Below are 13,699 nucleotides of genomic sequence, written 5' to 3'. Positions count from 1 at the left end.
TGCATCTATACAAATGTTTTATTTTATTTTTTTGGATCAAAATGTTATGAGAATGTCTAATAAATTATTTTATATACACGGTAAGTATGTAAATAATTATAATGGTGCATGTAATATATTTATATTGGTAAGAAGAAGAATTTGTTCCAAAAAAAAAGAGTAACATGAATTGTGGGGGAAAATGAGACAAATTTAACTTATATTGTTACATAAATATTTTGTGTATATTATTTATATTCATTAATGTTTTAATATGACATAGATAAGTTAAAAGATTTATATTGAATTGATAGTGAAATTAATTTAGGAAATGTTTAATTAATTTTGAAAAAGACATGGAAAGCATAGAATTAAGAGTAATTATTACTTCGTTAATTTTGGAAAAGACAAAGATTACTTAAAAATAGGTTCATTTAATTATTTCAGTGGCATTAGACTGTAAATATTGTGCAAGTTTAAGGGTTAGTCTTGATTTGTACTTCTATTTTAATATATTATATAAGATTAATTGTTCTAATTTTGATTAGTGATAAACATTAGAGATGTTTTACTAAAAAATATGTTGTTCGTCCCAAGTTATATTTGGATATGTACAAGAGAAACACGTTCTAACCGTTCAGTATTTTGCTTTTGACTAATGAGATTCGTTTACCAAAATTTTACGTTAAATAATATTTAGTAGAATGATATCAAAATACTTAATTTGGCTCATAAGTACTTTATTATTATAAATAGAAACAATCTGTTATATTATTAATAAAAATATTGAAGAATGGCAGAGGAATTATGGATATGATCTCGACATAGTTGAAACACGTATATTCCAGAAATATTCAAGAACGAAGCAATTTGTGTTCAGGTCAAAAACGGTTACGACGAAATTAACGTCCAAATCCCCGAAGAAGAAAAACGTAGAAAACTTCTTCGATAAATACTTTTTTTTGAAATAGATTCTTTTTTACGAAAAGCTTTGCGAAGGAAACGCTAGTCATCGGACAAGAGCCCGAAAAGGATCGTTACGCAGCGACCAAACACGTGCTCCGTCGCTACGTAGCGACCGAGTTCGAGCCAAGGCTCAGTCGCTACGTAGCGACCGAGCGCTCGGTCGTTACGTAGCGACCGAGCTCTTCCGAAACGTCGATATGACATTAGTCCATGCGTTCTCGTCTACCTGCTACGTAGCGACCGAACGTCCATTCCGCTCGGTCGCTACGTAGCGACCGAGCTCTTCCGAAACGTCGATACGACATTAGTCCATGCGTTCTCGTCTACCTTTTTATGCTATCTCACGAAGACCGTAGCGAACCCATTTCACGATTCCCCACCATTCTAAGTTATCGATCAAACTTTACCGTAGAAACCGCGGAAAGTTCGTTCTTTATCGAAAGAAGCCGTAATAAACGCTTCGAGTCGGAAGACGGTCCAAAGGGACCTAAGACATGACTCGAAGCCCAACTTACGATTTCTTAACCAACAGCCCGTAAGCCGCATGACGGTTTACGCTTGGTTCGCAAGGAAAGATAAATGTCAAGTTTCCGCGAATAAATACAAAATTTTGAAGATAATTACGAAGATCGGAAAAAATGGAATATCTCTATTTTTATGCTATGACGGCTTAAAGGCAGAATGGAAAAAGCGTAAACCGACCTTGGAGCCAGTATATAAGGATTCCTAGGCGAGAGGCATGGGAGAGGACTTTACACAGCAAACTTAGCACTTAGAGCAATTTTAGACAATTTTCCGTTTTTGTTATTCGAGCTGCGACTCAATTAGGTTTTTGTCGTCTTAGGGTTTTAGAACTAGAAATCTCGCCGACAGCTCTCGTAGCTCAGGCACTTACCTTGTTGTAAACGCTCAAACGCAGATTCGGAATAAGAACTATCTTGCTCTCTTTTTCGATTTCTTATTTTATTATTGTTCTCGTTTCGTGTTCCGATTGCTTGGCGTGTGGTATTACCAGATATCCGGGACCTCTGGGAAATTAGGATTTTCCTAGTTTCCTTATTTAAACGGAAATCGACAGTGCGAATTTCGGTTCCCACACTTTGCGTAAAATAAATGCTTCTAAGACTTTTTGATGCTGAAATCAAATCTTTCGATCACTGAAAGCTTGCGTAATTTTATTAATTCTTCCCTTTTTTTCACTGAATATTTCACCAGACTTAATGGCTTCACTCTTCCGCAGTTGTGATGGCTTCATAGTCTCAAGTGATGGTTTCATAGCCTCATGTGAGGGCTTCATAGTCTTCTGTGTTGGATTCATAGTCTCGTACTGAACATTTCCAAAACTACCAAAATCCGCACCAACATTCTCCTGACAACATGTTTTTGATTTATGTTCACATCATGACGACTTTGTTTGCAGTCAATGAGACATAAATACACATTACGTCTGTCTTGAACAATGTGATAAAGCTTGCATGTTGTATGTCGTATTCAATAAAATCGGAGGAGTGTTGTTAGGCATTTTTTTCAATATACGTTTAGGCAACATATAAGCAAATTCGACCGCTTTCACCTCACTAATATTGCAATCTTCACAAACCATGCGGAGAAAATCCTCATATTCCATATATCGTCTTCAACAAAAAAAACATTCCTCTTCTTACTTGGATCAAGATCGGAATCCCAGCCAATATCATCCGTCTTCCATTTGTCCAAAAACAGTAATTAAGTGCAACATTATCTAGTAGATCTAAAGACTCATTGCAAAACTTTTTTTTTTAAAGACAACAAGGTATAGTGAATCGTAGCGGCAAGAGAACAACATTGTTAAGACAACCATAAAAAAAGACTTGGTCTTTGTTCATAGCTCTTATAACAATGAACTGTTTTATCATACCTGGTGTCTCAGATCTGGTTTCGAAGTTTCTTTCAATCAAATCGCATATAATCTGTTCGTCTTCCACCAATAAATTAACTTAGTTTATCTAATATAAACGGAGATCTGACAGCAGAGAAAATAGTGATGAGGCTTAAAGGTATGAACAACTATGAATCTAATATGGGAAAGAGCCTTTGAAGACTTGAAGCTAAAGTGATGTCTTTTATTTATTTTTTAATTTTTGTAAAAGCAATAATAGCATTCTTGTTTGAAAATGGTTAAATGGCCATTTCAAAAGAGAGTGGACTCTTTTAACAATTTTCCCTTGGAAGAGTATCATTCTCCCTTTTGTGTTACGAAAGTAGTGCATTTCAACAAATGTACCATTGTTTAATGCATAATCTATAAACATTGAATTCATTTTTACTTGTATTTCACTTGTATGATATTATTAATTTTTAGTTAGATATCAAATTTTTCACAAGATCTAATCAACCAAACAACTAAAACCAGCATAAGCTAAAACAATAACTAACACACATGTGAGAAGAAAAAAATCTATACAAAATTCCCAAAAAGTTTCAAGAGTAAAATTAATCAAAATTTTTTGCAATAAGTTTCAAGTGTATAATTATAACACATTAACTTTTGAAATTCATCCAAGACCATTAAAATCTTACTAACATACACTGTAAAATAATTAAATCGTGAAAAATATGATGAATAATACACAAATGCACTTTTAATAGAATTTACAACGTTGACTTTAACTGTAGTCTATATTTGCAGATTTACAAAGACGTCTACCCTTAATATCTAACATATTGATATCACTCAAATTACCCTAATGAGTGATTTTACTCTTTCAAATAAGAGGTCCAGTTGTAGTACTTAGAGATCGAATCCATAGAGCGCGTGGGTACACAATAAACTCAATACAGTCACGATTAAGCTAGGTTAGTAATTTAATAATACAGTAAATACAGTAAAGTAGGTGAACAAGAAAGTTGTTCAGTAGATTGATGAGTTGTTTGATGGAAGGAAGGTTCCGAAACCTAGGGTTTCAGGCAATCAAGTTTATAAAGATATAGAATGCAAACAATGTGCTATACAATCCTAGAACTCGATATTGTAATGCAAAGATACCCACCTTTTGTATGTGAGTCTTATCGTGACTAAGTCCAATATCTCAGTTGTCGCTTATTGATATTGATCTAGCGTCGATCGATGCTATTGAGTTAACGTCGATCGATGCTTCTTTAGGCAAGCATTATCGATCTAATCGATGTGTTCACTAGTCTTAACTAAATCAGTTATCGCTTGTTTTTAGCAATCCTAGCTCAAGAGAATTAATTCAGGTAATAGACAATGATGTCGCGTGCACCTAATTATCCTAAGTTCAGGGTTCTAGTACGCGACTCTAGAACACAAGCAGTAAGAACAATTCTATAGTAGGATATCTAATTATCACCTAGCAATTCTATAGTTTTGGCTGATCCATCAAGAACCCTAATTAACCCTAAACCTAGCAGATGCTCTATTCAGACATGATAGTTGTCATAGAAAATCATAGAAAGAATAGATGAATAGATATAACTTATAAAACCAAAACCAATGGAGTTCCAAGAGGACTCTGAAGGAATTCCTCTCTTCTTTCCAAACTTAAAACTAAGAACAATGAATAGAATAAAGCGTGTAGCTCTCAACAATGACTTAGAACACACATAAATAGGGTTTAGAGTCGTCCAAGGGCATCTTGGTAATTTGGGATTGCTTCTGGGTCGGTCTTCAAATATACTCAGCCCGGTTTCTTGAATCACCTTTGATCGACACCATGGGTGCACCATCGATCGACGTTCCTTTCATCTCCTTGATAACTTTCTCTCGCGAGACAGATTGACCACTTTTCAGTAAAACGAGCATAACGTCTTATCTAACCGTTGGATTGACCTCAAACCGGTGGCATTGGAAGGCTAACCCAAATCTCAATCTTGTGTTAAACGATCAGCTCAATCGCAGCATGGGAAAGTATCCATCCATATTTAAACATCTGACACATCTGTGCAGTTCTGCACCTCAAAAGGCTCCAAATCACCAGAGTTCTCCCAAACGTACCTGAACCTGAAAAACACTCTAAAACATCATACTCCAAACCTATGTAATATAATATAAAAAACTTATATGTCATGGCTAAAAGTGGATAAAATCCATGGTATATCACATATAGTTAAACTAAAAATTGTAGTGTAATTGGCGTTGATTTGATACACAAAGGCGTACAAAGTGTGTTTTAGATAACTCAATCAAGTTCTGCACTTTTTGATCATTCGTGACATGCATAAGAGGAGTATTCGGAGTCATTTGTTGTAAAATGACTTTTATGTAAGGAATACGTTAGCACCATTTTCTAGATTTTCTTGTCCAGATCATAATCTTCTTGTACCATTTCAAGAAGTTCACCATATGTACAACCATCATGCACAAGGAACATTCTCTCTCCTTTATGATTATTGACCACAAACTCCCACAAAGAGCCTTTCACCACCTATTCTCCGTATACAACAGGTAACTGAGCTATTTCTAGTAAAAAATACTGTTAACATAATTAGCGAAGAAATATTTCATGTTTCATAAAACTATTAAGGTAGACTTAAAAATACGTCTACAATTATTAGCTAACAACATAGTCAAATCAAAAGTATTATACTTTCATAATTATAACATATTTTCTTTTCAAAATCACTCAGACCCATTAATAACTAATACACACTTTCAAACAAAACAAAATCTTGAAAAAACTAAATGAATAATACACAAATTCACTTTTAATATATTTTCTATGTAGACTCCATATTTAATATACGAAGACGTAGACGTTCATTTCAGTTTACTAATGTTAACTATCAAATAGGTCTACTTTTACTCTTTGGGTTAGTTTTTGCAATTGCAAATTTTACGGGTTACTTTCTATATATAAAAAAAATTGTGATTTGATACAAGTAGACTTCCTTTTCAGTTTACATTTTAAAAAGGTTAGTTTTTGCAATTGACCAGAATTTGACTTTCAAAAGTAGACTTTATATGCAGTCTACATGTTTGATTTTTTTTAAAGAGACTAGTTTTGCAATTGACCAAGTTTGACTTTCTACTAGTAGATTGAAATGAACGTCTACGGGTATGTAGACTTTGCATGAAGTATACTCTCAAATCCGACGGGTTAGTTTTGCATTTTACCAAAATAAAAAAGTAGACTTCACACGCAATCTATATTTTTTTTCTAAGATTAGAAGATTGCATATGAAGTCTACAATTTAATAAGTTTTTGATTAATTTTTAAACTTCTTAGTCAAACACAAAACTGACATATTCAACAAAGTCAAAGTTTTGGTCAAATGCAAAACTGACATTTTGTAAACTTCTCTGGCAGTCTACATAGTGTAGACTTCCGATGAAGTCTAATATGAAAAGTCAAAAGTGTGGTCAAATGAAAAACTGACCTTTTTTACGTAGACTTCTTGGTAAGTATACTTAAATTTTTGTTTTTGTTAGCAAAGGTAAAGACCAAGACTGCTGGGGAAGTCTGCTTTACAAAAAAAAATGTGTTTGATCTATTGCAAAACTGACATGTGCGTTGATAAGTAGACTGCATCGTAAGTCTACACATAGGCTTAGACATACAAAACAATCTACTATCGCGACATAGATCTGAAAAATGTTGAAAACCATGTAAATAGTTACCCTTTTCAGGTGTAAAGCTCGTTTCCAGCATTTTCAACCGTCCAAACTCGAATTATGAGCAAAGAAACATCTTAGACGGTTCATAATGAAGAAACTCGAAAATATGAAGTCTGTGATTATGCAAAATAAAAGTTATGAGAGTTTTTTAGATGGAAATGTAGAGGATATGAGAGAAAATAAAGATTTGTTGATTTAGAATGAGAAAAAGTGGTTGAAAATTGAATTCTAGAAGTTTAAGAGCTCAACAATGGTAGTTCATGGCGGTCGAAAAAATTGATGATAATGACATTATTGTAAATAAAAAGCTATGTTTAGGGTGTATTTGGTTTTTTGTTAATTTTGAAATTAATAAAACATTAAATAATAGTGGAAATTTTGTAAATAATTAAAAATAGGGATAATATGAAAAAATCATTGATGAATAGTAATGACAAAAAAATGGTTGTTTTAGGTTTTACTTGAAAATATGTGTTGGTTTTGAAAAACTCCCTTTTTATATTCGAACTACTAGAAACTGTAAGAAAGAGTGTGCACTGTAGAACAAGATATGTAAATATTAGTGTGGTAGGATAAATTAGAAGAAAAATAAACTAAACCAAGTTGGTCATCTAAAAAGAGTTTAAACTAGGCCTGAGCATTCGGGGTCCCAATCGGGTTTCGGTTTTTCGGGTTTATCAAAATCAGCTCCATTCGAGTTATATGAAAATTCGGTTCGGGACCGGTTCGGGTTCGGGTCGGGGTTAGTAAATCTTCAAAGAACCGGTACAACCCGATGTACTTTCGGATTCGGGTCCCAATCGGTTCTTTGGTTTAAATGCACCTGATTTATATCTACTTTGTAACCAAAAAGTAATTAAAATCGGTTTTTCGGTTTTAAAATACTTGATTTGTACCTATTTTGTAACCAAAACATAAATAAAATCGATTCAAAAAAAAAAGAAAAGAACATCAAATGTGATAATTCAAAATCAAGTAAAAGGTAAACATAGTTATTGATCGAAAGAAAACCAAATAAATAAAAGCATAAAACGAAAACCAAGTTCTCATGAAATGAAAAACATTATTCAATGAAAACAAAACCAAAATCTAAAAACTTCAAACGCCACCTTCAACCATCAATCTTCGTTTAATAGATAATTATTTTAGATGTTCAATATATTTTGAATACATATTAGGAACTGAGATCATGTTTGGTGCAAGTTCTTTTTGGAAATTTTGAATGTTTCAGGTTCTATCGGGTATCCATTTAGGTTCGGATAATATTCATAACCCGAAATACCATAATGCATTCGGTATTTATGCCGGGTTCGGATCGGTTCGGATTCATTTTTATCGGATCAGGTTCGGTTCGGGTTTTCGGACTCGGTTTATTTGCCCCGCCCTAGTTTAAACAATACAAAGACACAATGGGACAAGTGTTGGCCGTCCAACTTATTCACCATGCCGAAGCCGAAGTCACAAAACATCCATGCAATGGAGACATGAAAATCCAACTTACTACTTGTCTCTTCTGTCCCAAGTAACCTTTTTAAGAAGGGCCTTGTTAAGAAGAACAGCCGAAAACAAAAAGTCATTGAAGCATAGTTTTCAGTGACAGATACAAACCCAAATAAGGGGATTCTTGTAGTTATAGGCAGAGAGAATTGAAATACTGACTCAACTTGAACCACTCTCAAGTGACTCAATAACCAACCAAAGTAACAAAACATATATTGCAATGAGAAATATACTGGCTCAGTTCATCGTAGATAGAGCATCGCAATACCCACTCATGTAAATTTTTGTAAGAGTAACCGAAAAGGAAACTCCTTTGATGTAAGGCTAACAAAAGTGTCCTAGCGGAAGTATCCCTAACTCAAAGTTAATGTTGAATTCAGGCACTCTAGTTTTAGAATTAAAAAAAAAAAAATATATATATATATATATATATATATATATATTAATCAAAAGGTTACATATTTCTGGCCTAAATACACTTACTACACTGCGATGACGGCCATGAGTAGATCACATCCACCAAGGTGATTTTATCACATTTTTATTTCAGCGTTACTCTTTGAGGGAATGGTCTATCAAGCTTTACCTCTACTAAAACCTTTGCCTCTCCCCATCTGAATGGGATCTAACTAAGATCTACATTGGCTCACCAATTCCTGATGCAATCCACTTAATACCCTTAATCGAGTATAATTGGTCTGGAATATTTCTAAGCGTCAACCACGCGGGAATTGTGGTGATTTCAGAGTGATGTTTGCTGCCAGAGTCCAAGGTGAATAAACTTCAAACAATTGTTTATGTGCCAAAGAACTCTTTGCATAATCCACTTACGGGTAGATTCATTCGGAATATGGAATAGATATGAAGAAACTTCTACTTTCCGAGAAAAGAAGCAACACTTTCTACCCCAAATCTTATTAAGAACAGCATGAACCAACCTTCGTGGAGGAGCTGCACACTGAAAGAACTCTAGTTAATTATGGGAAACTAGTGTTTCATTTTCAGATTTTTTTAAAAAAACACTAATTCTCAAAAGCAAACGATCATCCTAAAAGGAAACTATCTAGAAGAACAACATATGAACCACTTCTCCTCAGCTGATGGGGTTATCAAAGAGATCTGTTTAACTGTCAAAAACAGAATCGCAAATCTAAGGCAGGAAAGGCCAAAGTTTTCTTCTTTTATGATGCAATTCTGGATTACTAGTTAGTAGAGTAGCACCTGATAATTTTGGGTCTTCACCGGATTTTGTTTTGGCCCATTATATCTATACTATTAAAACTTAAGTACATTTTTTGACATCCCCTTAATTTTTACGAATATTTAAAAGTATGCCATTATCATTTAATAGTTGTCTTAAATATTTATTAAAAGCATTTTTAAATATTGTTACACCCAAAATACGTGTAACAACTTAATTACTATCATAACCACTAATCTGTTATATTTTTTGTTTCCAATTATATGCTTATGTTAAATTACGCAACTAAATTTATCAATATATGCTTTCGATATTTTTAAAAAAAATTTGTATGCTCGTTTTCTAATATATTGCAAATGCATGGGATAAAATGCTCCAATTAATAATTAAATTAATACATCTTCTCTTTTTATAGTTTTTTAATAAATTAAATCTTTTTTAAGAGAACTCCTAACTATATATGATTCTAATTGTTTTTAAAGTTTTTTAAAATGATTTATTCTAACTATAAACTTCTTCATTTTGAGACCAATCCAATAGTATATTAGCATAATTCTAATGCTTGCTTTGTAGATTAAACAAATGCATCATGCTTTTTAACAATGTAACACAACATCCCCATTATATCCCATATAAAAACCTTTATTACATCTATTTGTTTTTATCCCATTGACAAACTTTTAATACATCCTTTAATTATATTTTTTTTTCAAATTAGCGTTTATTACAAAACAATATACTTTAGATTTTAGGGTTATGAAATATTAAACCCAAATCGTATTATATACGGGTCACATGTTAGTGGCGGATTTTTAAGTTTTTACTGAATTTTATCAGGTTTTTAATAAATATTTTTTTTCACTAAATCCAAACTGCATTATATATGAGTCACCGATTGACCAGTTCAATCTCAAATCTGAGTGAGATATGAAAACACTACTGTGGAATATAAAACTTAAAAGGTAAAAATAAAAAACGTCTCAGTTATAGAAATCAAACATCAAATTTTAATTATTTTGATATCCACTAAATAAAAGTTTTATACCTAAGAAGTTACCCCGCGCTTCTCATAGCACATGCTAAAATCTAGTATGTACTTATAAAAGAAAAGACACATATGAAATCAAACTCAGAACATAAACACATGGTGAAATTGTAACCACCTGCGATAATGAATATTTTTCATTAAAATGTGGCTTCTTAAATATATAGACTCAATCTAATTATCTAAACATGTGCTTGATGTGCATCTACTCAAAACCGCTTTGCTGGTTACCATACTTAATATCGGTTCTTTCGAATCCATTTGGTATATTCTTGAAGGCTCACCTATGATTCAAGTTTGTTAGTATGTGAAATGTTTACTATACATGTTTGGAAATTTGGCCTACTGTGATATAAATCTGTACAACTTTTTATTTCTTTATATAAAATATTTTTAAACAAAAGGGGCATATACCACCGACGATATGATAATGTAGTGTCACTACATTGTGTGTATGTTACGACGAATCAATAAGTCTTTTTTTTGCGAAGAAATAGTCTCCTCGTCATTTTACGACGATTTAGAGAGTATATATTCTTTACGACGGATGATTAACGATGAAATGATTTTCGAGGTTATTTCATCGTAAAAGGCTATTTACTATAAAACTCATTTGTATTTGATTAGGTTATAATATAACTCATTTGTATTTGATAAACATTAAGGTTGTCATTTTTCATTTTATATAGTTAATAATAATAAAAAAAATTATATTTGAAAGAGAAAAGAATATTCCTTTCTAACAAAATCTTTTTAAAATCTTTGTAAAATGAAATTTTAAAATTAATCAATTTTTTATTATTATTAAAATATAATTATTTTATATAATTTTAATTTTCGTTTATAAAAATTAATAAAGTAATTTTAATCTCTATTTTTATTTGCATAATTAGAATTTATATTAATTACTTTTGGAAATAAGTTTCAAAAAGATTATAAAAAGATTTTATTTATAGATTTTGTTAGCAATTAGTTTAAGAAAAAGTTTATTATTTCAAACAAAATGATAAAAGATATTATAATTACATTATGTAAAATTTGATATAGTTTCTATGGAGTGGTCCAAAAAAATCACAAATAAAAGAATTTGTGACTTCTATTTAAATAGCGTAGATTGTTACCATTAGTAAAAAATTCTTTTTTCAGTCAACATCTAATGCATCCATTTAGGCTATAAATCCAGATCTATTCTAATAAATTTTATAATATGGAAAAAAATATATATATATATATTTCTGGTAACCACACTGACTATAAATATTTCTGTAATAGGGTGTTTTATTCTTTTTTCCTCGTTTTAAGATGGAAATAAAAATAATAAAAAAAGGAAAGGAAAAAATGTAACGTATATTTTAAAAGCAAAGTCTGGACACGATTCTCATTGGGATATCAAAACTCTACAAAACCATACATACACAGATTTGTAGAATTGAAGAGAGCACAATCAGAAGTACAAGATAAGGTTTAGATCTTTTCAAAAAAAAAAAAATCACCGGTTGAGTTTAGGGTTTGTTTCTTGGTTATGAAAATTTGGCTATTGTCAAAGAAATGAGGAATCAGGATTGTAGGAGGGGTATAATGACGAATCAGATTCGTAGGAGTCCTAGGAGGGGTCGGCTGAGTGAGTTTCCAGACGAGTTGCAGTTGAAAATACTGTCTTTTCTTCCTAGTAAAGATGGTGTAGCCACGAGTGCCATTTCAAAACGGTGGAAGTCTCTTTGGAAGGAGGTAAAGAAATTCAGATATGATGCTACTCCTTCATATCCTCACACTTTTCAAATGTTTGCTCTATTCATTAGAAGCAGATCAAATGTAGAGAGCTTACAGCTCAAGCTGAACCCAAATAACTCGAGACAAGACATCAAAGATTTGGTTAATTATGTAGTTGCTCGCTCTTTGAGAGAGCTGAGAATAGAGATGCTTTACAAATCCTTTGAGTTTCCCCAAAGCTTGTATCTCTACCCACAACTTGAAACCCTCATACTTGAGAAACTTAGTCTTGTGGATATTCCATCTAACGTTTCTTTGATTGGTGTCAAGAAACTTCACCTTTTATCGGTTAGATTCTCAAGCGACGAATCTGTGACAAAGCTTCTAAGCATATGCCCACTTCTTGAAGACTTGGTGGTGAGAAGAAGCACATATACCAATGTGATGGTGTTTAGTATTGATGTGCCAACGCTGAAGTGTTTATCTATCGATAATACGTCTGGGAAATCTCATATCTATACGTCTGGGAAATCTCGGCCTGAAGGTGTTCATGGGTTTGTGATTAATGCACCTTCTTTAAGGTGCTTTAGCATTAAGGACACCTTCAGCAACTATGTACGGTTTGGATATATGCCCGAGCTGGTCAAGGCGAGTGTCAACATTGTTTGTGACCAACCTATACCGACCGAGAGAGAGAAGGTGCAAAGTACATCCTCGAAAATGTGAGTCATTTAAAAAAGGCTGCTGCATTCTATTCAAAATATGCGGAGAAACATGATGTACTGAAGGAGTTAGAATGTGTGGCTTGCATGCATGTGTTTGAATAACTTCTTTGTTATTAATACGTTGGAATAGGTAGTTTCCAACATAGTTCTTGTTATTTGCCATCTGTGTTTGTTATGAATAAGTTGGAATAGTTTCCAACATATATTTCTTGTTATTAGCTATCTGTGCTTCTTATTATTGAGTCAGTGAAGGATTGATTGTCCGTTATTTTGTATGTTTCTCGGTTTCATCATGTATAACAAAAAGGAAAACATTGCTCTAGAGTCTATGATCAAATGTAAGAAAGTGTGCAAATGTACCATGTTGGTAATCCTAAGAAAAAAACTTTCAAACAATAAAAACACAGGGATAATGTTCTAATTTATACACCGACCAAAGTCACAGAACATCCATGTCTTTTTTTTGTAAGTTACTTTTTAAGAAAACAATTGAAACAAAAACTCCATAGAACAACAGATACCCAAACAGTATAAGATAATTTTTTACGGGTTGCGGAATTCAGTTTAATAATTCATATTAGGCATGAATTCACAAGAACATTTGCTTTAGGGTTTCAAACGGGATGATCTCCGTGTTGAAGTGAACTTGAAGTAGTTTGAGAAACAAGATATCACTTTCCTAATGAGTTATGGAATAGAAAAGATAAGACTTTTTCTTGGGTTCACCCCCTAGGTTTAGGTTCACCAACCAATAGAAAGTTGTCATTTTAGATCTAGTATCTTTTAATTAAGGAAACAAAATAACTTGCCAAATTATATTATGCTTTTAAAATAAAAAATAAAAAATTAAATAAATAAAAATAACAATAGTTCTTAAAAAAGATTATTTAAAAAAAATATTTATTTTTAAGATTTAGAGTTTAGTGTTTAAGATTTATAATTTAGAATTTATCCAAATG

At 32.3% G+C, this 13,699-nt stretch overlaps 1 protein-coding gene across 1 annotated transcript; it reads left to right on the top strand.

The window, feature by feature from the left end:
* The first annotated feature begins 11,883 nt into the window (after positions 1-11,883).
* Positions 11,884-12,741, top strand: LOC106314126 (putative FBD-associated F-box protein At1g50980). The gene has a single exon (XM_013752060.1). It carries the CDS (start codon positions 11,884-11,886, stop codon positions 12,739-12,741), a length of 858 nt encoding a protein of 285 aa, XP_013607514.1.
* Positions 12,742-13,699: the final 958 nt, after the last annotated feature.

The sequence above is a fragment of the Brassica oleracea genome, chromosome C9 (assembly GCF_000695525.1).
Source record: "Brassica oleracea var. oleracea cultivar TO1000 chromosome C9, BOL, whole genome shotgun sequence".
NCBI classification, from domain to species: Eukaryota; Viridiplantae; Streptophyta; class Magnoliopsida; order Brassicales; family Brassicaceae; genus Brassica; species Brassica oleracea.
The sequence above is the reverse complement of the archived record's forward strand: the minus strand, read 5'-3'. Positions and strand labels throughout refer to the sequence as shown.